The 26,412-nt window shown below is 36.1% G+C and overlaps 2 protein-coding genes and 1 long non-coding RNA gene across 4 annotated transcripts; 2 read left to right on the top strand and 1 right to left on the bottom strand.

Moving 5' to 3' along the window:
* Positions 1-2,416: 2,416 nt before the first annotated feature.
* Positions 2,417-6,423, bottom strand: LOC119767985. The gene is made up of 4 exons (XR_005277833.1): positions 5,989-6,423; positions 3,957-4,207; positions 3,654-3,898; positions 2,417-3,598 (listed from the first exon to the last, which is right to left on the bottom strand). It is a non-coding gene; the product is annotated as an uncharacterized LOC119767985 (long non-coding RNA).
* Positions 6,424-8,115: 1,692 nt separating this feature from the next.
* On the top strand, positions 8,116-8,822 carry LOC6044278. Its single transcript, XM_038255385.1, has 2 exons — positions 8,116-8,393; positions 8,458-8,822. Exons 1-2 carry the CDS (start codon positions 8,202-8,204, stop codon positions 8,635-8,637), a joined length of 372 nt encoding a protein of 123 aa, XP_038111313.1. The 5' UTR covers positions 8,116-8,201; the 3' UTR covers positions 8,638-8,822.
* Positions 8,823-12,078: 3,256 nt separating this feature from the next.
* LOC6044277 (eggshell protein) lies at positions 12,079-19,781 on the top strand. Of its 2 annotated transcripts, XM_038257359.1 has the most exons (5): positions 12,079-12,334; positions 12,394-12,751; positions 12,981-13,297; positions 13,398-13,819; positions 19,504-19,781. In XM_038257359.1, exons 4-5 carry the CDS (start codon positions 13,634-13,636, stop codon positions 19,669-19,671), a joined length of 354 nt encoding a protein of 117 aa, XP_038113287.1. In that variant the 5' UTR covers positions 12,079-12,334; positions 12,394-12,751; positions 12,981-13,297; positions 13,398-13,633; the 3' UTR covers positions 19,672-19,781. The 2 variants fall into 2 exon arrangements, with proteins under 2 accessions (XP_038113287.1, XP_038113286.1); XM_038257358.1 differs by lacking the exons at positions 12,981-13,297; positions 13,398-13,819; positions 19,504-19,781 and having other exon boundaries at positions 12,394-12,874.
* Positions 19,782-26,412: the final 6,631 nt, after the last annotated feature.

Genomic DNA, 26,412 nt, shown 5'->3' with positions numbered 1-26,412 from the left:
TCTTACAAATGTCAGCCTGAAAGTGAGCAAATTGAATTTTAATGTTCAATAGATCATTAAGGCCAGGTTTTTTTTAGTTATTCATTCAAAAATAACAATATAATATTTAAATTTATAAGCTTTGAAAAAAATATTTTCAAATTAGAGGTTAATCAAATAAATCCAAACTTACTTACAAAACTGTTCTTCTCAAAATGCCTCTAAAACTGAAGATATTTTTTAATTCTGTTTCCATAACGTATAGAACTTGTAACCTAGAAACTTTTTTTCCGTTTAATTGTTTTACTTTACTTTTACTTCACTTTTGATATGTTTTCTTGAGAAAAACATGACGCTTAGAGAGTATTTAAATAATCCTATTTATCAATGTTTTAAAAATAATTAACCAATAATAGTTAACTAACTTTTGAAACATTTAAGATATGTGGAGCCGGAGTCGGAGTCGGAGCCAACCATTTCTTGAAAGCTGGAGTCGGAGTCGGAGTCGGAGTCGGCTAGAGTTGGTAGGCCGGAGTCGGAGTCGGAGTCGGAGCCAACCATTTGTTCAAAGCCGGAGCCGGAGCCGGAGCCGGAGCCGGAGCCGGAGTCGGAGTCGGAGTCAGCTAATCTGAGAAAGCCGGAGTCGGAGTCGGAGTCGGAATCGTTTGAAATATGACCCGACTCCGCAGCCCTGGTCAAAATAAACACTAAATATTACACACTGCATGTACAACTTTTGCAAACACAAAAAAAAAGTTGCAACCGACGGGATTCAAACCCAGCACCAACAGTGAGGACTGGCGCCTTAGCCCACTCGGCCATCAGACCGATGAATAGCTGTAAGGATAAATGCATATATGAGCTTGACATTTCGGTTAAGTAGGTTTCCCATACTGATGGACTACATATTTCAGGGTGTAATATTACACAGAATTTCATAAAATAATGCAAAGTTTATTTTACACCCAGGCCTTTTACACGCAGCTGGATTACTACTTTTTTAGCTGTGACAATTATTTACGCCCGCAGTAATACATGTAAATCGGCAAAAATGTCAGAGGTTGGTTTGAGCACAAACTTAAACTTTTTTTAAAATCTGTGTTCAGGACATCAAAATATACATTTTCAACTTTCATCAAAATAATTTTTAAGACATTTGGTTGCATCGTTGCCGAGTTACAGCTATTAGAAGTTAGCATTTTCAAAAAACGGGTGTCACGATATCTCAACACTGCACAGTGGTCCGAAACCGAAATCTAGCGTGACAAAATTGATAGCGGCCACACGTTAAGATTTAGAGCTTTGGTGTCTTGGGAACAAATGATCAGGGTCAATAGGGGCATCTTTTGGTATGGTGGACATTAGGGTGGTTCAAATTTTAGGGTGGTTCAGAATTTTTATTTTGGCGGGATGACGAGATAGCGCTTTGGTGTCTTCAACAAAGTTGTAGGGAACACCATTCTGAGCAACTCTGCTCAAGAACACAAAGCACTATCTTCAAATGGGAAATTTCTAGAGCCATTTTTGTAAAAAAGGTTGAAGCGTTAATGAAAAAACGAGTTTTTTGAATTTGTCAACTCACGCTTATGTCGTAGCGAGATGGTGTCTTCTAGACATTTGTAGAGCTTATTAAATAAAACACACATTTATCTTCCAAGAGAGCGAAAATCGGATCTTCTAAACGAAATGCGACGAAAAAGACGCCATTTTGAAATGTGAATAACTTGAAAAGGTGGTGGAGTTTGACCTCGCTATTAGAAGCATCTGAAAGTACACATTCTAGAGTACATTTGCTGAAAATATCTCGGAGGTCTTTTTTGTTTAACTCACTCAAATTGAGATGAAAATGAGCATTTTAAATGGTTTTTTGCGCATAACTTTTGATAGAATTGACCAAAAATTCGATTTTCAAGAATAAAAATGTTAATTTTGAAAAGCTCTACAATTGTCTAGAAGGGCCCAAAAATGTACAAAATGATCTAGTGGTTGTAAAAGGAGAAACAAGTTTTAGCAGAAATTTTTCAGGAATTAACAAAATAATTAAATTTATTCCTGAAATATTTCTGCTAAAACTTGTTTCTTCTTTTACAACCACTAGATAATTTCGACGTCGTCGTGCTATCATGTCGCACCCGCCATTTCGACGTTCCGAGAAAAACGCGTTTTAATGTTTGACCTTGAATAAACAAAAACTAGAGCACGCTATGTAAAAAATAACAAACACGTTTTGTTTGGTTGACCATTCTGTGCATTGACCCGAAGTTTGGTTGTATTTGGTTGCTGGAGTCCCGAGTTATAATTACAAACGTTTACGGTAGTCTATCTTGTACGTGCGTCAAACGCATCCTGACCGGAAATCCCTTTGGCCAATTGTCACACTTACATCGATTTTCAGGGAGTGACAAGATAGCACGACAAGATTGAAACTACACGCAAAACCGCCAATGCGAATTTTCTGAACGTTGGTATAAAATTTTTGAACGTTTGATGTTCAGAAACGATCATGCGCATTCGATGTTCAAAGCGAGTTGACCATCCGATGTTCAAAAGGATTTTTGGCAACTTGACAGCTCGTTTCAGTGTATGCGTGCAGTCGCAAACAAAATTGTTGAAGTTTGCCCTATTCACCACTGGCGGCGCCACTATAGTTAGCAGCATCTGGGTTAGTTCCACTTTTCGCCACCAGATGGATTTATTCGATATCCCAGGACACAAACCAAAAATCATCAGAGAATATTTATCGAAAGTCAATTTGTCCTGTTAACACAAATTCTAACTTAATCAATCGAAATTACCAAGAAATCACGATCGATTAAGTTTAATGTTTGATTTAACAGGACAAATTGGCTGTTTCGATAAATATTCCTCCCAAAAGAGAAAATTACTTATCAAAAAACATAGCACCTTCTTTTATTAGTTATAATATAATATTATCAATTAACTTTAATTTAATACTAAGTCACACACAACCTTTTAATGGATCTAAGTTGTTTGGTCATCCCTATGACAATAATTAATCACGAGCTTTTTGGCGACAGCAGGATGAGTTTGTGCTTGCAGTCGATCAAGTTTCCGGCGATTTGCGTGTCGGAAAGGTCCTTGAAGTTTGACAGCAATCTTTGCAGATCCGAGCCGGAAATTCTCTCGAGAGCCCTAGCTTTGGTGTTGTCGATCATTCCCCCGAATTGGCGTCGGCTTGCACCACCTGAGGGCGCTGGGAGTTGCTTCTACGGACCAGCAACGTTCGCACACGCAAGTTCTTGTGTTCGTAGTTCGTCTGGCCGGCTCGGTCAGATTTGCAATCGCGGCCTTTGAAGGTCCGACGACGCGATCCGCGGTCAGGAAGGTTGCGTGAGGGGCGATCCGACAGCTGCGCCGCAATTTTTGGTGAAGTGCAGCGGCGATCGTTGCCGGCCAGCACTGAATCTTCTGAGTAGGCTTCAAGAGCGACGCCTGGGTGAAGGACCAACTCGGCGGAAGTCAGGAGACTGTCGACGACAATCGGGCATCGACGTCAGTCAGGCGAGCTTGTATGTCCAGCGCCCCACCATCGAGCTTTTTCTTGAGCCGGTTGATAGCGGGAACGGTTTCGCCAGGCTCGTAAGCATTTGGAGTTGGACTGTTAAGCAGAAAGATGTTGTTTAAAAATATACAGGTTCTATGAAGTCACTCACACTTGTTCTTCGGCGCGTCAATGTTCCGGACCGTGTCCGCTTCGGTTCTTGTGCTTCCGGCTGGCAATGTGTATCAACATAACGTGATCTTCCGGCAGGTTGACCATCATACTCAAGTTTAGAGTCAAGTTGAGCTCGATTCAACAAACTTGCATGGTGTTTGCGGTCATCACATCCGGAACGATGGCGTCGGAGTATTTTTCCTTGATCCTCGATCGAGCCTTGTACTCCGTGGTGGAATCCTCCTAAAAAATAAAAACAACGTCAGAACGATTGAACCCAACACAACCCTCCCAAACACACCTTTCGAGAGAATCGCGCCACTGCTTCCCAATAATCTGTCCAACGTCGACAGCTTCAAATCGCCGCCTCTTGCGTGAGTACTGCTTGTACGGCATCAGCTGTTTCCGGTGGGTTTGGCAGTTTCGATTGCTTGGTCTCCTCCGTGGTCACCGGTATGCCCAAGTTTTGCCATGCGGGTTGCCCGAAAATAGGCTCAAATTGCCACTAGTGCTGCCATCATCTTGGTTGATTGGATGATTAAATTTATTTCACTTGGAAAAAGAGAAAGTCAAAAGTAAAACCAAAACGTTAGTATTGATGTTTTTTACATATTTTTTTTTAGTTTTATTATTTGTTTAAACATTATTAGCATAGAAACCACTCTGTTTAGTTTGAGGATTTTTTGTAAAAAAAAGTAGCACACAAATGTTTTACAAGCAGAATTGTACGATCGGCCTGAACAAGGTTGAATAAAACTTTCAATCTTTTAAATTGTACAATATTTATTGTTGTTATCGAAAACATGCTTCAACGTTTAGCGTTAATTAAAAAAATAATAGTTGTTATGTATATATGAGTATTTAGAGTATTTGGATGAAACTTTGTCCATACATTCTCTATGCCGAAAGAACTCACTTTGCATTATTAGTTTTTCCATACAAATTTTCATACAATTTTGGAGGCTGGGGTATGTAAATGTTTGAAATTTTGTATCTATAGAAAAGTTTTTCCGATAGATTTGGTATCTTCCGTAATGTTAAGTTTTCGGAAAAAATAGATACACGGATTTTTTCCGATTTTTTGTTTAACTTTTTGTTACAAAAAGCTAAATTTCCAAAACACGTATTTAGTTCTGATTTTTTAGATGTTTCAGAGGACTAAAAAAGACATCAGCTGAGCCATATTACGTGATGGTTTGGAAGATATGATATTTTTTGAAAAATCGTGTTTTTTTGAAAATATTGGAAACTTGGACAAAAACATGGTTAAAAATCAGCTTTTTAAGCAAAATTAAATTTGCAATCGAAAAGTGCTCAGTTTTTAGATTTAAATTTCCGATGTCCTTTGGATTTTTTTTTGCCCTGGAAGAAAATTAATTTTTCTAACTGCAATATTTTTTAAGCAACTTTGTAACATTATTCTTTTTTGTTTATTTCATAACTTAGAGGAAAAATCCTGCACAAAAATATATGTGGCTCAAAAGATTCAAAAAAAAGTTATTTAAAAAAGGCATTTTTGAAAGTTTTCAATCTTTTGATTTTTGGGTGTTTTAAAATACCCCTGACTCAAGGCGGTTTAAACAAAACCCAAAAATAAAAAAAATATACATAACCTTTCATGAAAAAACTTTAGAAATGTCTTTCAAAACGGATTTATAAAACATCGTTTTTTGCTAGCTACGTTATTTTTAATTATTACACCATTTCACAGTGAAAAAAAGCCAAATATAATTAACCGTACCGTCATCTGGGGTGAATCGGGACTATAGTCTGAATAGGGACAGAAGGTTTTAGAGAACTTAAAAGCTTGAAATTTGGAAACCGATGCACTGTTTTTGTTAAAAAGTGTATGTTAATCCGGAATCAATAAAAAATCACCCCAATTTCCCAATTTACTCCATGTGTCCCGATTCGCCCCAAAGGAGGGTAAATATTTATTTTAGAGAACTGAAACAATATTCGAATCTAGCAAATGATAAAACCAGCCAATCCTGCTCGTTCTAAAGACGTGAGAAAGAACACACTTCACTTCTTCTTTGGTCCATTAACATTGTTTTGCTTGAAATAATACTGGTACTGCTTAAAAGTCCTCTTTGCGTCAAAATTAAACAGTCACAAACGGGAAGAAAAATCACTTTTTGTAAACATTTTTTTAGTTGTTTGCCTATGTTTACGTTTAAGTAAACATTCGAATATATTCTTCACGTCAGTTTCACTCATCCTTAATAAAAGCAGTCAACTTATTTAATTGAGTTTTTTTTCTAAACAGATTTTAACGCAGGGTCAGAAATTTCATGCCTTCAAACCTTCCAACTTTCGCGCACAAAACTTACCTCATTTAGAAAATTGTTTTCATCCCGGTAGTCGGGGTTCAGGATCCACTTTGACCTCGCACGGGAACCACTTTTTGACACTCACGATCGTGCGGCGAGCACGGAATCACCGGCGGAAACTTTCCCGGTCCGACTACCGTTGATACGCGAAAATAAAGCTGGCAAACCGGGCACAGCCTACTGCGATTAAAGCGAAACGTCAAACTGGCAACGAAGAAGGGCCGGCTATTTCAAAGAGGACGAAGAAGAAATTTTTCGCTTGACAGTACGGTGTGCGCAAATATCACGCATACTAGAACATGAACAAAATCGTGTGATTCAGAATGCGTTTGTGTTGGTGATTTTGGAAATCCTTTGAACATCCGATGGTCATAAATTTGAACATCGGATGGGTTAGGGCGATTGAGCATTCAATGGTCACCGGAATTTCTTTGCGTGTACTTTCATATGTAAAGTGACAAAAATGCACGGAGTTTTTTCGGTTTTTGTTGAATATCTCAGGATTGAAATCGAATTTTGGGGATCTGTGAAGGTCAAAAGGTGAGGCATTGTGAGCTGCACAAAATGGCGTTCTTAACTCAATTTGGCCCAAAATGCACGTACGACAAGTTAGCACGATGGCGACGATTTTGTACATTTTTGGGCCTTTCTAGACAATTGTAGAAGTAAAATGTCGGTCCCGGCCTTGGTTGTTAGGCCGTTAAGTCATTCCAGGTGTAGGAGTCGTCTCCATGCCATAAGTACAAACAACACACCAAACCAAGCCTACTCCGGTGGAATCGCTGGCGGCGGTTGGACTCGCAATCCGAAGGTCGTCAGTTCAAACACTGGGGTGGAAGGTTCCTTGGAGTAGAAAGAGGTTTGGGTGCTCTCCCCATTCAAGCCTTCGGACTCCTAGGTTCGAGCAGAAACTTGCAATAGAGACCACAAAAGACCCGGGGGTGGTTTGATTTTTTTTTATGATATCTTGAGATGAGATGGACAAAATCGGCTGAAATTTCGGGTGAAGACTCTCAAGACATATCCCGTGTGCATGACGAAGCCCGATTTTGAAATTTAGTTTAAAAAAACAAAAAAAATCAAAAGCTGAAGATTTTTTATATGATAAACATAAAAAATATTTTTATCTTTTTTAAAAACAAACTACTTGAAAATCGGCCTTCGTCATGCACACAGAACCAGTTTAACGAGTCTTCACCATGTATGTAACCCCTTAATTGAAATATCTGAGATCCGGACCCTAAAAAGTGTATAATTAACATTTAAGTGCTCATAACTATTGTTAGGGTTATCAAATCTTCGATGTTTTACGCTCATTGGAAAGGTCTTTTAAATAACTTTCTAAAATGTAATAACAGGTATTCTTAAAAACAAAAACCCCCTTTTTACAATCTTCCGGACTTTTGCCAAAAACGTTTTTTAGCATCTATTCGAATCGATACGTACACGGAATCGGTTGTTGCGTTTGAAACGGAATACGTAAACGATTCGAATTGAATTCCGTTTCAGAATTCCGATAGAGTTAATTGGGTTACCTTGTCCAGAACCGAGGGCCAAACATTTCGAAAAAAAAAATATGACCTTATCTCGTCTTTAAACCGGAAGGATTCTTTCCTTCTGAACCACCATTTCAGAGCCTCATTGAAAATGGCAAGTGAGCTTTTTTTCTTCAAAGTAGCGTGCAAAACGGCTAGATGGATCAAAGTTGTTCTTAACCGACAGTTTGACACCAGCAAAAAATGAAAACATCATAAAAATAGGCATGCAACATATTATTGTATTTTTTTTTTGTCAAAAAGATGATTACCTAGGTACTAGTAAAGTGCCACCAAATGCGCTTCTTGCCCACTGCTTGCCAGTGCCCAAGTGGCTGGGTTACACCTCGTTAGTCATACTCTCTTTTGCACTTGTGTTGTATTTAGTTTGGTATTGGTGGCGCCCAAGGGCCTTTGAGTATTCGCCAATTATGAGGATAAGGTTTCAATATAAGTCTAATATAAATTTTGTTCCAAAAACAATCTTTGGTTCAACAATCATTTAAAAACAAAAAAATAAAAAAATGGCAATAAGTCCCAAAATTGCACCACTCACCCTAGCGTATTCTCGCGTGCTGCGTCTCAAAAGAACGCAGGACCAGCAGCAGTCGCGTGGCTGCCTCCGACAATGCAGTATCTGGTGGGAAAATCGAAACAGCACCGATTTCATCTCTGAAAATGGAGCAAAACTTCAAGTGTCCGCTCTGTACGGCCTGTTTCGAAAAACAGGACGAGCTCAAAGAACATTTGGGTGAAAATCACATGGAAAGCGATGTCGTGCTGGAGTTTGCTGCGGAACATCCGGACAAGCCCGATTCCGTGGGCCTGGTGGGGCCCTCACCCATTCCGGTGATCATCCGAACGGAACCGGTAAGCCTAATCAGCTGATTTATTAGGATTGGGTTTTTTATTAATCGATTGACGCCCTTTTTAGACGCCCACATCGGAGTTCCCAGCGGAACGGAACAACGGCTGGAACTGCGGATGTTTGCCGTGTTGTTCCGATGGAGGACGCTCAGCACCTGTGTTCGCACCGGAAGGGTGTCGAGAGTGCTGGCGTGATTGTTGGCAGTGTTGCAATATTTGCGATGACTGCGAGTGTGTTATTATGTGATAACGGCAGGGCTTGCAGAAGAGTTTGTTACATTTTACGCTTATGAATCTAGTATAAATTTTTGTAGAATAATTAAATTTGAATCCACGTTTTTTCATAGATTTAAGATCATTTTGTACGATAGCTAGACATCAAAGAGCAATATTTCAATTAAATAAGCTTTGCAACAGCTAAAACGATAAAAAGTGAAATATTTTTCATTGATTCCGAACCAGTACCGAAGATTCCTCCTACACAAAACTGTGAAAACTTGCGGTGATATGGATACTACACTCAAGTGAAAAGATAAAGGTTTTACGTTTTTTTCTGACGCACTGTTTGTAAAGGTTGAGAGCATTTTTATCGGCTTTTTAAGAAAGCTTTAGGTGTGTTCTTACCAAATAGAATGCCGTTACAACACTCTACATTTTGAAAGACAATTTGTTTTTCTTCGGAATTCTCGTCACTTTTTCAGTGGATCGTAATGTAAGGCGCCTCCATATATATTATAACACAGTCCAACAAGATTTTGTCTCTGAGACGAGTCATCTCTAAGTCATACTTAAGCATAAAATAGATTTTATTTTGAAAAAAAATCATCGAAAATTCAATTTTTACTCCAAAACCTGACCTTTTTGAAAAAATCTAATGATGGGAATGGATTCAGCAGACAAAAATGCATTAAAAATGATCAATTAGACTGACGAGACATCGACATTTAGTCATCTCTGAGTCATACTTTAGCATAAAATAGATTTTATTTTGAAAAAATCATCGAAAATTCAATTTTTACTCAAAAAGCTGACCTTTTTGAAAAAAATCCAATGATGGGAATGGTTTCAGCAGACAAAATTACATGAAATATGATCAATTAGATTACCGAGACAAACTTATTCAACGTTCTGCAAAGCATTTTTGATTTTTATTATTGAAATCCCAGCATAAATTGACTTGCATGCAAGTTGGAAAAACTTGAATGAGAACCAACTGAAAATATAATTTTAAAATGGCTATAAATATGCGTAGAAACAATCAAATTTTAAAAACCAGGGGTGTTTCAGAAAGGGGAAAACGTGAACTATAAGATACATGTATTGGTTTAGTTGTTTATTCAATAGTTCTTTTGTAATCGACAAAGTAGCTAATTTTGGCCTAAACTAACATTTCAAACGGATGTATCTCAAAATTGGGACCATTTGGAGCAATTCTGGAATTTTTAAATTGTTATGTTTTTTGAATTAATAAAGTTTATACATATTTGTTGATTTTTGAATTCCAAATTTTCATATTTTTTCAATTTGAAATTTATTTTATTTTCTTAAATTTTGAATTGATGGATTTAGATTTTTTTAATCCTAATATAATTTTTCACATTTTTTTAAATTTTTGAATTGATAGATATTTAATTTTTTGATTTACTTTTAAACATATATTAAATTATATTTTTAAATTTTTGGATTTATTAATCTGTATTAAATTTTTAAAATGTCCTATCTGCATTGGAAACCCACAACTCATAGATTATTTTGGAAATTAATTCTTGAATGGTTCCTGATTTTTGCATTTTCGATTTTTTATTTGCTTACCTATTTGAAGTTTTAATTTTTTTCATGGATTTATCATATAAATTTTTTAATTTTTTAATTGCTGGACTTTTTTATGTTTTAATCTACCTACTTTTTTTTATTGAATTATTTTGTTTTAGATTTTTAAACTATTTAATTTAAGAACATTTGTTTTATTTTTTATCATTTTTGTTTATATGATTTATACATTTTAGAGTTTTAGAATTTTTTATATCTTCTGATTTTTTCTTCTTAAGTTTTTTTTAATTGTATCTGTATTTTTTTGAATTTTTCGGAAATTTTAAATTTTAAATTTATTAGATTTTTTACTCTTGGATTTTCTTAATATTTGAATTTGTGTATTTAAAAAATGTTCATTTTTTGTTTTTGAGTTCAAAAATGTTTTCAAGACTTAGAATTTAAAATTTAAAATTTTTAATGTTTTTAATTGATAGATTTTTGAATGATTTAGAAATTTTATTTATTTTTTATTTATTTATGAACTGTTCAACTTTTTACTTTTAGAATTTAAATAAAACATTGTTATTTGAATTTTTATTTTTATTTTGTGTTTTTTTTGAGTTTTTGAATTTCTGATTCTTTTTAGAAAAAAATATGTCTTCGCGGCCGTTAATAATTAGAGTACCGCAGAAAAACGGCTGTATTACAGCCACAGTTAAAAATTTTCGGCTGTCGTCCAAAAGTTACATTGAATTTTCTGCTGATTTTTGGAAAATATTCAAAACAAACCAAGTTGACAGCCAATTCAACGCAGAATTTCAGTTCAACTTGCTGATTTTTACATCGCGGTAGTTTGGCGGCTGTATCCTTCCGTCGGTCACAACGAAGGAGAAATTTGATATTATCTCGCAATAAGCAATGTTTTGAATTTTTTTGTAAATGTTTGAAATTTTCAGAAAGCCTTGATTTTTTAATTGATTAGATTTGTTATTCTTAGATTTTCTAAATCTTTGAATTTGTGGATTTTAAAACTTATTTTTTAATTCCTATTATTATTTTTTTTATTCTTTGTTTTAAATTTTTTTAGTTCATTGTTTTTAATTTTATTTTTGCCTAAATCATGAAAAAATGGGTTTGTTTTTGAATTTTAAATGTTTACAAGTATTTTCAATTTTTTAAATTGATTGATTTTTGAATGCTCTAGTTCATTTAAACTGTTTTAGAATTTTTAAAATAAAATAAATATTTTTTAGTTTTTTTGTAATTCTTGATTTTTAAATTTTGATTTTAGCCTTAGATTTTCTTAATCTTTGAATTGGTGGATTTTGAAACTATTTTTTTAATTCTCAATATTATTCTTTACATTATTTGATTTTTTTTAAATTATTGTCTTCAAATTTTTTTTTTATTTATAAATATTACAATTTAAGAATTTATTTTTTAAAGTTTAATCTTTTTATGAAATCATTGGGAAAAATCCCTTGTCAAGACACAGATTTTCACATTTTTTTTACATTTCAAGATTAACTTTTTTCAATTGACTCTTTAATTCACTTTTTTTATCTGAACAACCTGCGTATAACCCTACAGATACTAAGCAATCTACAAATCGTGAAAATGCATTTTTTCTAATTTGCTTAAATTGGACAAGTTTACAATGTTATTAAATGTATTAGAATTATAGTAATGTCATTCTTCTTGGATAAAATTTCTGGCATTAATATAAAAAGTTTCATTGATTTAATGCATGCAAAAAATTAAACTTTGTATAAATATTTTGTGATAAATTCAATGAAACAAATATTTTTACCACTGAGTGTTTATTTTTACTGCAGTCAGCAACACATTCCTCATCATTATTATTGCGTTGTATTGGTTTTGCGTGTCACGCTTCTGCCGGTACGTTAAAGCTCACTAGCAATTCAGTAGTGTACAACCCACCGAGTGGTACACATCTGAACTTAGGTTTTCTTTTGTTTTGTTGTTACTCGTTTTTTGTTTTTCGTTTTTTTTGTTAGTGAATTTATAATTTATCAGAAATGTATGAGAACTATAAATGTCCACTTTGTGGAGAACGCTTCGAATCTGAGGAAATTATTAAAAATCACTTGAAAAGCTGCTTTGATTCGTCTTCGAATTTGAACCAAACCTCAAATGATCCCGCAGCGAACGGGGTAATCACTTCTCAACCGGTAAAACCATGACATTAGTCACACCTAGCAAGTTAGGGTAACTTTCAACTTCCTTCTAGATCGCTGCCAATGCAACTAGTTTTGCGCAACAATCCGTACCATCTAGAAATGCACCCGATGAATATGTCGGTTGTTGTTACGGCTGTTGCAGCGATGAAGATGGTGATGCGTACACTAGTGACCACCAGCGGGGAATAACATCAACAACATCTTCATCGGACCACGCGGAGCCGCTTGGGGGTGGTGGAGGTTGGTTTAGTAGTAGTGGTGACAATGGAGGCGCCATCGATAACGACTGCAACTGGGGTTCGGGAGGTGGAGGAGGAGGTGGCGATTCTGGAGGAGGCGGTTGTGGGGGTGATTCCGGAGGTGGAGATTGTAGTGGAGGGGGATCTAGTTCCTGTGATTGATAGACAGGTTTGTTAATAAGAAAAATGTATAAGTGTTATTCAGTGAGTTATTTTTTAACCACATCTACAGTATTTACAATCATTTAAATTTTGAATAAAATGATATTTTTTTTTTTAAATTATAACAATATCATGAAGACGCATAATATGCTACCTCTAATATTCATAGTCCTCAAGCTTGCGATGTTTTTCCGTGCTCTTGCAACATTTCATGCGCAACGTTTCAACGCAAAAAGCTCAACCTCCATGTTCGAAAGCTGCTCCAGTTCAACCACCCCGAGAAGCTTTTCCACCCCTAGTTCACCGGCTGGCCACATCAGCGCAACATAGCCAAGTCTTGACATCAATTTATGCTCGACATTCGCGACTGGGTCCACTTTTTCGCACAGCATCCTTCGCTTCAATCACACTCACATCTGCGTTCGAACGTGCATTCTCGACTCAAGTTTTGTCTACCTGCAGGCGTAATAAAAAGGTTAACATTTTTCTAAATATTTAGCTGCCAGTGGTGTTGATGGTAGAAAATGGTGCTTTCCACCGCAGCTTAAAAAAGGTGAGTTCAAGTCGTGCGGGGGAGTGCGTGACACACGTGCGTGCTTATCCTCCTCAGACTGTGCGTGTGTGTCTGTGTTTGACAAGCTTGTTATTTGCAGTTCAGATTTACGCCCATTCGTTGTGACCCAGCTGATTCGATGAAGTGTTGGTGGTGGGGCTGGTGCTGCTGCTGCTTTTGCTGAAACCGGAAGGAAAAAGTTTTAGCGTGATGTTATCTCGTCGCATCCTGGCAGCAGCAGGACGACGCTATTAATAGAAGGTCCACTATTGGAGAAGTTTCGCGGCCAGAAATCACCATCACCATCGAGCCGGATTTCCTCCCCCTCCATCGACAATGGACTTTAAATGTCCGCTCTGTGATGTGCCGATGCCCTCGATGGAGAAGCTGAAGCAGCACATCAAAAACACCCACAGTGCGTACTTTTGCGACACCTATCTGTTTCCGCCGGAGATGCTCTTTCCCGGGGCGCCCTCGACGGTCGCGACCAACAACCTGGAGGGGGTGATTACGAGCGAGCCGGTGAGTGATGTGGGATGGTGTTTTACGAAAAACACTTTTTTGTTGTTGTTTTTACTAAATCATGGATCTTGGATTATTTTTTTTATTAGAAAACTATTTTTATTATTCCTACTAGTAATTTTTCATGTAATAGATTATTCTTGATAAAAAAATGTAAATTCATAAAAAAATCGATATTTTTACACTCAAACCCCGATGGTTTTACACCAACTGTTGTCAAACGAACGGGGTCACGTTTTAGTTTGACACACCTTTTACACGGAGTTCACACACACTACCAAACGTTTGTTTTGATAGTGTGCGTGAGCGCCGTGTAAAAAGTGACAGTTCGCCACTTTTCAGTTTGACTTTGACCAACCAACGGGGTACAAACTAAAAAAGTGTCAAACGAAAAAGTGACCAACCACCGGGGGTTGAGTGTATTTGACATTTGATCATGAAAAAGTTAGTTAAGAAAATAAATGATTCTTATTTATTTTTTTAAGATGAATTAAAAGATGGCTTTGGTACCAAAATCAAATTTGCTAACGAACATGATTTATCAATATTTTAGGTGAAAAGTACCGTTTTTTTAAGTTTTAGGCATGTTGAATTTTTTTTAAATATGTTCCATTTTTTGAAATTTTTAAAAAATGTGAAGGCAAAACATATTTTCGAAACCCCTGAAAAATTTAGTATAATTTCATCAACGAATTTGCTGGTTGCTGAGAAAGAACTTTTTTTTGGACCACAAATCGGAAAAAGACGTAACACTGTATAAAAAATATGTTCATGAATCCATCGATATTTTGCAACTTTTTCACAGTACCAAATCTGTAACAAAGTGTGAAGCATTATGTGATACCCTCAAAACCAACTCAAAACCTTGAAATATAAATAAACAGGATTGAAAATTAAATTTGTAAGCCAAAATTTCGGGTTTCCGTCAAATGTCCCTTTATTGGACCTAGCACCTATATTGGACCCAAGCGGTAGCATTATATTGGTTTAATCGATTTAAAAAAAAACTATTCTTCGTGATTGTTCGACTGAACATTTGAACATTCCTAAAACCCCTCTCAACATTTAAGAACACTAACCTAATCAAAATTATTATATTTGATTAGATTTCCGAGCAAAATCGAAAACGCGTTTCAATTTTTCATTTCATTTTCACTTTCCGGAATTGGGTCATAATAGAACATTCCGGAATAATGGGAGCTTTGCACAGTAGGTCCAAAATAGGGTCATCTACACTTTTTTTTTATAAATTTAATAAAAGAAATCTGAAAATTTAACCTAAAAATAGTTTAAATTAGAAATTAGTGCCTTTTATATAAACTTATCAAAATCTGGATTGCCCATTCAATTTTACACCCAAAAATGATTTTTACAATTGGGTAATTCTCCGCCAACTCACACAGCAGTTGCCCCGACCCCTCTTCGATTTGCGTGAAACTTTGTCCTATGGGGTAACTTTTGTCCCTGATCATGAATCCGAGGTCCGTTTTTTGATATCTCGTGACGGAGGGGCGGTACGACCCCTTCCATTTTTGAACATGCGAAAAAAGAGGTGTTTTTCAATAATTTGCAGCCTGAAACGGTGATGAGATAGAAATTTGGTGTCAAAGGGACTTTTATGTAAAATTAGACGCCCGATTTGATGGCGTACTCAGAATTCCGAAAAAACGTATTTTTCATCGAAAAAAAAACACTAAAAAAGTTTTAAAAATTCTCCCATTTTTCGTTACTCGACCGTAAAAAAAATTGGAACATGTTATTTTATGGGAAATTTAATGTACTTTTCGAATCTACATTGACCCAGAAGGGTCATTTTTTCATTTAGAACAAAATTTTTCATTTTAAAATTTCGTGTTTTTTCTAACTTTGCAGGGTTATTTTTTAGAGTGTAACAATGTTGTACAAAGTTGTAGAGCAGACAATTACAAAAACATTGATATATAGACATAAGGGGTTTGCTTATAAACATCACGATTTATCGCGATTTTACGAAAAAAAGTTTTGAAAAAGTTGGTCGTCATCGATCATGGCCGTTCATAGTCACCCGCGACAGACACGGACGACGAAACGAGGAAAAACGCAAAAAGTAACTTTTTCAAAACTTTTTTTTCGTAAAATCGCGATAACTCGTGATGTTTATAAGCAAACCCCTTATGTCTATATATCAAAATTTTGGTAATTGTCTGCTCTACAACTTTGTAGAACATTGTTACACTCTAAAAAATAACCCTGCAAAGATAGAAAAAACACGAAATTTTAAAATGAAAAATTTTGTTCTAAATGAAAAAATGACCCTTCTGGGTCAATGTAGATTCGAAAAGAAGATTAAATTTCCCATAAAATAACATGTTCCAAATTTTTTTACAGTCGAGTAACGAAAAATGGGAGAATTTTTAAAACTTTTTTAGTGTTTTTTTCGATGAAAAATACGTTTTTTCGGAATTCTGAGTACGCCATCAAATCGGGCGTCTAATTTTACATAAAAGTCCCTTTGACACCAAATTTATATCTCATCACCGTTTCAGGCTGCAAATGATTGAAAAACATCGGCCCATTAGTTTGCTTTCATCTATTAGTAAATTATTCGAAAGAATAATTCTTAATAGAATGATGACGCACATTAATGAAAATTCAATTTTCGCTGATGAGCAGTTTGGATTCCGCCTTGGGCATTCAACTACTCATCAGTTGTTGAGAGTTTCAAATTTAATTCGAAGCAACAAATCTGAGGGCTATTCTACTGGCGCTGCTCTTCTAGACATAGAAAAAGCATTTGACAGTGTTTGGCATAAAGGTTTGATTGCGAAATTGAAAAGGTTTAATTTTCCGATTTATATCGTGAAAATTATTCAAAATTATTTGACGGATCGTACTCTGCAGGTATGTTATCAGAATAGCAAATCTGATCAACTACCTGTACGTGCTGGCGTCCCTCAAGGAAGCATTTTGGGTCCAATTTTATACAATATTTTTACTTCTGACTTGCCTGATTTGCCCCCAGGATGTCAGAAATCACTTTTTGCTGATGACACAAGCATCTCCGCCAAAGGCAGAAGCCTTCGTGTCATCACAAGAAGATTACAAAAAAGCTTGGATATTTTCAATTCTTATTTGAAAGAATGGAAAATTACTCCAAATGCTGCAAAACTCAACTTATTATTTTCCCTCACAAACCAAGGGCTAATTTTCTTAAACCAAAAGTCATCACATTATAAAGATGAATAAGGTAAATTTAAAGTGGGAGGATCAAGTGAAATATCTTGGACTTGGTTTTGACAAAACCTTACTTACAAGGATCACATTGAAAGTATCCAGGTTAAATGTAACAAATATATTAAATGTTTGTATCCACTTATAAACAGGAATTCTAGACTTTGTCTCAAGAATAAACTGTTAATTTATAAACAAATTTTCAGACCTGCCATGCTTTATGCTGTGCCGATCTGGACAAGCTGTTGCTTAACCAGGAAGAAAAAACTTCAGAGGATTCAGAACAAAATTCTGAAAATGATTTTGAAACTTCCTCCCTGGTTCAGCACCAGTGAACTTCATCAATTAGCCGAAGTTGACACTTTGGATGTTATGTCCAATAAGATAATTGATGCATTTCGACAAAAATCATTGCAGTCTTCAGCTGCATTGATCCGCTCTTTATATAGTTTATAAGTTAGTTTTAAGGTATCCCTTTTCCCTTTTGTACATGTAGGACCTCCTACATTTGAAATCACTGAATAGCGAAAGCTACAATATTTCATGAATAAATGAAAGTTGCTAGTATTTAAAATTGAGGTGAAAAGTCATCGTTTGTGATTGGACACTTAATAATATTTTAACTGAATGAATGTACATGGAAAAGAAATTTGAATAAATATAAATTAAAAAAAAAATTGAAAAACACCTCTTTTTTCGCATGTTCAAAAATGGAAGGGGTCGTACCGCCCCTCCGTCACGAGATATCAAAAAACGGACCTCGGATTCGTGATCAGGGACAAAAGTTACCCCTTAGGACAAAATTTCACGCAAATCGAAGAGGGGTCGGGGCAACTTTTCCCGATTTCGTGTGAGTTGGTAGAGAATTACCCAATTGCTTTTCGAAAACTTTAAAAATTTCTATTTTTTTCAAATATTCTTAACTTGGAAAAACTAAAAATAACTATCCGCCATGTACTATAGAACAAAAGTTGCCACTTTCAAAAACCTTTCAAAAATGATAAAAAAATAGGGCGGTAAGTTTTGTCAAAATCGAGTTCCTGTGATTTTTTTCCTGAAATGTACTCATCATAACCTACAACGTGCATCTGCAATGCATCTTTTTGCCTTCCTCACCTTACTGAGGAAAGGCTATAAAATCACTCGAAAAATGAACTTCTTAATTCGACCTCGTAGACCTACCTTCACGTATACCTATCGACTCAGAATCAAATTCTGAGCAAATGTCTGTGCGTGTGTATGGCTGTGTATGTCGATTATCTCCGGACTGGCTGAACCGATTTGGGCCGTTCTGGTCTCATTCGATCCGTTTTAGGGTCCCACAAGACCTATATTAACTATTATGAAGTTTTGTTAAGTATTTCTAAAGTTATGCTAAAAAAACGATTCTGGCTAAAGTTTGAAAGATTGTAAAAAGGGTGGTTTTTGTAAGAAAACCCGTCTGATCATACATTTTTAAAAAGGTATTTGAAAGACCTTTCTAATGAGTCCAAAACATTGAAGATCTGATAACCCTATCAAAAGTTATGAGCACTTTAGTGTCATTTGTACACATTTTAGAGGCCGGATCTCAAATATGTTGATGAAAAAGTTGTCCGGATTTATCATGCGACCCATCGTTGGATAGGTAATCAAAAGACCTTTCCAACAAGCCCAAAAGATTGAAGATCTGAGAACCCTATCAAAAGTTATGAGCACCTTAGTGTCGTTTGTACACATTTCAGAGGCCGGATCTCAAATATTTTGATGAAAAAGTTGTTCGGATCTATCCGGAGATCTGGATCCCGGGATTTTGTTGATTTGAAACTCCCGGAAAAATGAACAGATTTATTTTTTTACTGCCTTAAGGTTTAAAAAACTTTAAAGTAATATAACTATTGAACGTGAACAATTTTCATGAAACAGCCTCAGTAGGTGTTGTTCTAATATTACGTCCAATGATTTTTGGGATTCTAGACCCCATACTCCATGTAGATATGTTGTAAGAAGTAAAATTTAGATAAAATTTGTAGGTTTGACATTCTTACTACAGAAACAAATATGTACATAATTGTGAGGAAAGCACCAACCACCATCGGTGGATTAATTAAATCTAGTGAGACAAGATTCAATTACTTTAATTGCTTTTATTAGTAAATAAACAGTTCACAATTACGTATTTATTATAGCATAATAGAGTTCCTTTCAACTATGATTTGTACCATAGTTCATTTTGATGTAATTGGATATTCTAACAGAGGATTTGGCAATAGAAGAAAAAATTACAATAAGAAAACCTTAGAGATTTGCTAAGGAAATTGATACAATTAGAAAAGATTGAAACGAATAAACAGTTTGTTTAGTCTTTTGACGTCGAAAATCTTCGCTGCTCATCCGTTGTAGATGTACTTCATCAATAGCTCACCTAGAGCTTGGAATTGTACTGCTTTGTACCGGCAGTGCACTGATAACCTAACTCAATCCCAAAATTCCAGACCTTTCAGCTGTCCACGCCGGAGGTGACCATCGAGCAGGCCGAGGAACCGTGCTGCGTGTGCTGCGAGTACGAGGGCGCGGACGGCGATCCGACGGATTGCGGGATGTGCGACTGCAACTGCGAGGACGATGCCGGGGGTGAGTGCGACGATTGTATGGTGATGTAATTTAGGGTAAACTCAAATCGATGTGACACACATAGTATTTTTTATAAAAGTGCCTATACTTCTGCAAACAAAAAAAAAAACAAAAGGTCAAACCACACACTCATTAAAATTCACACACAAACACACTCACGCAATCATAGAATCGAGCTCAACAGATTTTTGTACTTTAGCAAAACAAACACATTGCGTAACGAACAGCAATCAGACACACTTCCACGGCGATCAGGTCAAGCAAATTGAATTTAGAGCGAAAACTCGTTTTTTTTGTAAACACCACCGATAGTTTTAAAAAGAGCAAATCTGGCCACTTTACTGCTGTTGGCGCACACACACACACTCTAAGTCTAAAACCGGCGTCAATTTCGTTTTGTCAAATCATCCTCATCCCCAGAGCATCCCCATTATCCATGGTTTAGGACAATGTGTTTTATGGCGTCAAAACAAAGTAGCTACGATTTTAGTAGGTTTAGCAAAAAGTCTGAAAAGGAAACACTGTTACGTTTAGAAAATGAGGACGCAAATCTTCCCGACGCCGAAGCTCTTTAACGAGAAAGACGACGAGGACGAGAAGGGACACGATATGTCATCCGCCATTTATTCCGCCTGCTCGCACACTTGTCCTTCCGGTAGGGATAATATGTATCGTATACAGAAGATATCTACAGCAGAAATAATATAGGATAATAATATGAACGTCTAGCAGGGCAGAGACAAAATAGGAATATTCTACTAGACGAAGGTACACCTTTGTTAGTTGTTTAGTGTGAATGTTAGTGAACAGCAAAAAAAAAAACCCACGAAAAAACAATTCTATCTAAGTTGCCGTAGATTATGCCCTTGTCTGTGACTGTTAGATGTGTGTAATCGAAAAAAAATGGGAATGCGTGTGACGGGAACGTTGAGCTGGTTGACGAGGGATAGACAGGGGCTCGCTTGGCTTTTGGTGGGATTCGGAAAATGTGTTCCTGGAACAGTATGGTTCGACTTTTTGATTGAAGGTACTTTGCTACTCTATATATTGTTGTTTGAAACTTGTTTCAACTTTTAAAAACTGGGGCTATGATAGGATGGTGTTTAAATATGCGAGCTCGGTCGCTTTTGCGGTGGCTCAAGTTTTTGAAAATTTAGTGACTCTAACCCTCCAAAAAGAACCGAGTTCTCCATCTTCTACGATTTAGAAAGTGAGCTCTTTCTTTTGACAACATAGCAATATGTTTTTTTTTTGTATTTCTCAATCCGGCTGAAATTTTGCGTCATAAGTTTGTCCATATAATTTTCCCTACAAATTTGGCAGCTCTCCATACAAAAATTATTTATGAGCAATTCTCTACCAAAACCGGAAATGGATTTTATTTGTATTTTTTTATTTGGCTCAAACTTTGTGGGGGCCTTCCCTATGACCAAATCAGCTATTTTGTGTCAATGGTTCACCCATACAAGTCTCCTTACAATTTTGGCAGCTGTCCATTGTCCATACAAAAATGGTACGTTCATATTCAAACAGCTGTAACTTTTGAGTGAATTTTCTGATCACCAATGTCTTTGGCAAAGTTTTAAGTATTGTTGAGGACTATTGAGAAAAAATAGGTACACGGAAAAAAAATTGCAGATTTTTTAATCAACAATTGTTTCACAAAAACTCAATTTCCCTAAATACGTATTTTTTGATTTTCGAGATTTTTTGATATGTTTTAGGGGACAAAAATCCGCAACTTTTGAGCCATAGAGAAACATGGTCAATAAATCTTCCGCTGAGTTATGACTTTTTGAAAAAATAGTTATTTTTGGAAAAAAAAATCGAAATTTCATGCAAAAACAAATTTGTCGTGATTTTTTTTTATGTAAAATTGAATTTCCAATCGAAAAGTACTTTACAGATTTTTTGATAAAGGGCTCTGTTTTCAAGATATAGCCACCGAAAGTTTGATTTTAGCGAAATACAATTTCTGACAATTTCTAAAATTTTTTTTTGAATGGTTCAGAAAATTAGTAAACCACGGTAATTCAAGATTCAAGAAGAGGTATATGGGGCAAAATGGGCCCTTGTCGTCGTTTGGCGTTTATGGGAACGTCACCAATCAATTCCTCGTGATTTTCTACAAATAATACCTCTGCATGGCAATATCTCAGCAACGGTTGTATCAACAAAAATTTCAAAAAGCAAAATATAGAGAATCTTCTCAGTTTGCCAAAAATATTTTTTTTCAAAAGTGGACACCAATTTTAACAAAAAAAGAACTGCGACTATTTTCAAAAAGTTACCTAAAAATTGCCAGAACTTGAAAACGAGACACTTTATCAAAATTTCATTGAAGAACTTTTTGAATTTTACATTGAAAAATGAAGTAGAGAAATTTTTGCGACCAATATTAATTTTTTTTTAAAACATTCTTATTAATTCTAAAAATACTCGGTCCAAGATTTTTTGCCCGTTCTGGAATTTTTTGAACAGTTGGCATTTGAAGTCCCCTAAAACAAATCAGAAATTAAAAAAAATGTGAGTTTTTTCTACAAATCGAGTTTTAGTGATAAAAAGTGAAATTAAAAATCACCAAAGTTTATTTTACCAAGTATCATTTTTTTCAGTGTAGTGTACCTACAACTTTGCCGAAGACACCAAATCGATCAAAAAGTTCCTTAAAAAATACAGATTCTTTAATTTTCATGTATTATTTTTGTATTGACAGCTTCCAAATTCGTATGGGAAATTATATGGACAAACTAATGATGCAAAATGGCTTCTTTGGGCATACCGAAGGCACCAACAAAATTTCAGTCGGATTACAAAAATTAAAATTGCAAAGAATAGACCGGTTTCGTAGAGAATTGCCCACATGATATTTAGTGCGACAATTTTAGTACAATTCAAATCTGCAATAACTTGGTGCGACATTTTTTCGCTTAGAACATTTTTTTCATATTTCATTTTTTCAACATCCCAGGGTTATTTTAAGAATAGAAGAATTTTCTACGATCGACCTAGAAGCAACGCTTCCGCCTTGTAAGCAGTAGATCCGGGTTCAAATCCCGGCACAACTAGTGATCGTTTCCCTTTCTGGATTCGATTGCTTAGTAAAGGGAAAGTAGTAGGGAAAGTCCAGATATCTATATGTAATCGAGGAATTTGACTTTGAGTATTTTCATATTGTTAAATCTGGCAACATTGGTAGATTAGTCTTTTTAGTTTTCTTATTATAAAATTGAACTTATGATTTGTTTCCATTCAGACTTAAGAGATAACCCATTCGGCTTCATCTAAGTATTTTTGAAACATTCTTATTGTCCTTGTTTTTGGGACCCCAAAGTTCATGCTTCTCGTCGAATTGGGTGTAAGTTAAAGAAGTAATTCTCATTTTTGTATATTGTATTGCCAAAATCAAAACGTCAAGCGAGCCCATACGAACCAGGAACGATACATAAATTAGCATTAATACCCACGTAAAGGTAGCAAAGAAACTTAGAAGACTCGTATAGTGTTAGTGCAAAACAAAAAGTTAGACCCACAGAAACAAATGAAATGTGTACATTATATTTAATGTTCTAGTCAGGTTCGAGTCGATGAACTGAGAGTAATACACGAGATCGTATACACCCCACCAAAAATGTTTAAAGTATATTTATGAAACAATGAACATGTAGTACGTGTGCGTAGAATTGCGAAATTAATAAAAAGTCTCGAAGTGCAGAGGACGAAACCAGCGTTGAAAACGTCAAGAGGAATGTTGTTGTTTAGGTCGTTATTTTGTGCAATGTAGGGACAAAGTGTATAGAAAGTGTAGGTATGTTAAGAAATGTTTACTTCTAGCTCATATTTTCAAATCAAACTGTGACGATTATAACAAGTTCGGTTCGTTTTACAAAGGCACTGTTAACAGCAGAGTTGCTCAACTTTTCGCAGAAATGTATATTTATAGTTTACCGCGGTACTTTAAAAACTCGAACTCCCACAGGGCGGTGATTGTGTTGAGCAATATTTACCCCGAAAGTATTTTTTGGAGAACAAGCACAACACGTGTCTGTGTGGGAACGGTTACTAAACGTGACAGATAACAGAGAGATGCACTATATTTATCTACACATACAACTAAACTGACTAAAGTAGGAGACTCACAAACACTCACCTAAATGAACTCACATTTCACACACAAAAAACAAAAACACTGATGGTCGTAACCTAGCGATTAGCGTGTATGAAATAAAGATGAAACAAAGTTGTACTCGACTTGTGATGAATGACTTTTGAAAGAAAGAAAAAAAACTTTCCTTAAAATTAATTCACCACGTGGTTTTGGGGCCACGTTTGATGTTCTGCAATCTATTTCAGAGCAAAGTTTTATCTCACTTCACCAAACAATCCCACAGCATAAGACATAGCGAGAGAGAGAGAGTTGTTACACAAAGAAAGATTTGTATCGTTCACATTTTCCGGCTCTTCACTTTGGAGAAGAAAATCCTTGGGAAAATGTTTTCCCTTGCTTCTGGGAGGGGTTCTCGTTATCATCAAGGGGCGTTTGGCTTTGGCTTCTTCCGGTCCGGTCAACGAAAAGAAAAGTCGTGTCCTGTCGTGCCTCTTGTGGGTTGTGTCCGTCCAAGCTGGTGATGCAGAACGCTGGGGGATTCCCCAAGAACTTTTGCAAAGTTAAGGACCGGCACACGATGAAAAAGTGGGGCGGGCAGGGCAAAACTTTTTCCTTTGGCATTATTTTTGTACAATGACTAAAGTTTGACGATTATCTTTGGGAGGTCCTCTTTTGATGGTAGTTTTATGTGCATTACTTCTTGCGGAGAAGGGAAAGTTCCGGCCTCTGGAGAGCGGCGGGCTGCTGCTTGGGATTAAGAGTGGCGAGTGTGACATATTTCTGGAATTGATTTTAGATAAACTAGCCATCATCAGGCAGCGCTTGGGATGCTACCACCAGCATGGATGGGAAGTTTTCCAATGGGGCCCAGTTTTATGTGGTGCCTTTTTCTTGTGTGTGGTTTATGGTTTACGACTTTCAGAAAGGATATTTTCACATCAGGAAACTTTTCTTGTCCCTATACGGTCCAAGAGATCCTAGCACCAGTGCTGAAAATGTCAGGGGTCTTGACGCGAAAATCGGCGACGCTGACACGAATTTTTCAGATCCAGTCACTGAACCGCAAAACCGTGACATAAACAAACCCGGCGCAGTCGTGAGTGCCCTAGTTCATTGAGCAGCTGCAATGCGAGGCAGTAGTCGACCAACGCTCATTCGACGTTGCACGCACACACATAAAGAAACAAGTTTTTACACAAAAAGTTTGTATTTATGCGTGGAAATGTTTTTTTGAATGTACGTTATGGTTGTTTGAAGTGTTTTGCACAGTCAATTGTTTAAAAATAGTCAAAATAGTGTTTAAAGAGGATTTTACGAGTCAGTCATGCGACACGAATTGAGTGAGTGTAGCTCATTTTTTCACGTCTCTCATTCTCCAGCAGCCGACCGGCACGAGTCAGGCGGCAGTGGTTGAACGGACACAGTAGGCTTGCAGTCACATGCTAGCAGTGAACTGACATTTTGATTTGCTTCATGTGTACGCTGGGTTGGAAAAATTTTGCAGGTCTGCCTAGCACGATGTAATCGAAACCACATCGAGATGGTCCAAAGCGGAGATATTATGTTTCAGTGTGGTTTCTTGTTCATAAAAAATAAGCATGGTGTTACATATTTCAATAGGATCAGGTTTTATCAATTTGTTGATACAATTTTATAAAAATCTTTTAAAAAATATTTTAAATAATTTACGGCAGTATGTTCGAAACAAGTCCGTCCCATATGTAAATGTGTCAATGCTGTGTTAATGATGCAGGTTGATTCTAAACTTAACCATGAGAATCAGAAAACAGAAAAAAAGTAGTGGTTTGTTCTAGAAACCCGTAAAATTACTCTTTTTCGCGAAAACTCATGAGTACTGGGTCAAATTTATTTTTATTTTTGAAATGTTTGTTGATGTGGCCACACAATGTTCGGATAACTTTTTTTTTAATTAGCCCAACTGAATTAATTCCATTTATTAAAATTACCAATCGTAGACGGCCCTACTAAATACATTCGAATTTAAAGCTGTTCAGAGCTATATGTAAGGTAGAGTAGTCACCAATGAGACACGGGGAACAATGATAAAATGGCTCTTACAAGTCGGTGTTTCAACCAATCAGGCTCTTTTTTTTGGGTAAGGTGTGTCTACTGAATACAAGTCTGCCATTATAGTGGTTTTGGTTATGGACGCTTATTCATAAATGTTTGATTTAGGGGTGTAAAAGTAAATTATGCCTGAAAATTACATTTTCGCTCTTAGGCTGCCATTAATACGAAAACTAAAAAAAAAAAATACGAAAACTAATATTTCTCCAAATTTCTTTCGTCATTTCATAGGGCATGAGTTGAGCTACAATTGCCTTTGATTAGATTTGACCAATACAGTCATGCCCCGGTTTTGATTCGTACAGCTGCTTCGGTTAAGCACGGCCCAGTGCTTAACTGAAGCACAGAGCTTATGGGATTTTGGCTTTATGGGAGACATTGGCTTTAGACGTATGAAAATCATGCAAACATAAAAAATTATAGTGTTTTGGAATCGGGATAGTGTCAGTTATCCGTTAAAATTATAATTTCATGAAAATTTTCACAAAATGACGTATTTTTCCTGTATTTTGAAAATGCAATGTTTCTCGAAAAAATATTCAAAATTTCAGTTTTCACAATATGGGTATCAAAT

The sequence above is a fragment of the Culex quinquefasciatus genome, chromosome 2 (genome assembly GCF_015732765.1).
Source record: "Culex quinquefasciatus strain JHB chromosome 2, VPISU_Cqui_1.0_pri_paternal, whole genome shotgun sequence".
Lineage (NCBI taxonomy): Eukaryota > Metazoa > Arthropoda > Insecta > Diptera > Culicidae > Culex > Culex quinquefasciatus.
The sequence above is the reverse complement of the archived record's forward strand: the minus strand, read 5'-3'. Positions and strand labels throughout refer to the sequence as shown.

Bases quoted from the DNA above. Each gene is read 5' to 3' on its own strand.
- LOC6044278 (XM_038255385.1), top strand. From the start codon at position 8,202: ATGGAGCAAAACTTCAAGTGTCCGCTCTGTACGGCCTGTTTCGAAAAA. The intron at 8,394-8,457 runs GTAAGCCTAATC...CGCCCTTTTTAG, and splicing joins TGATCATCCGAACGGAACCG to ACGCCCACATCGGAGTTCCC.
- LOC6044277 (XM_038257358.1), top strand. From the start codon at position 12,182: ATGTATGAGAACTATAAATGTCCACTTTGTGGAGAACGCTTCGAATCT. The intron at 12,335-12,393 runs GTAAAACCATGA...ACTTCCTTCTAG, and splicing joins GGGTAATCACTTCTCAACCG to ATCGCTGCCAATGCAACTAG.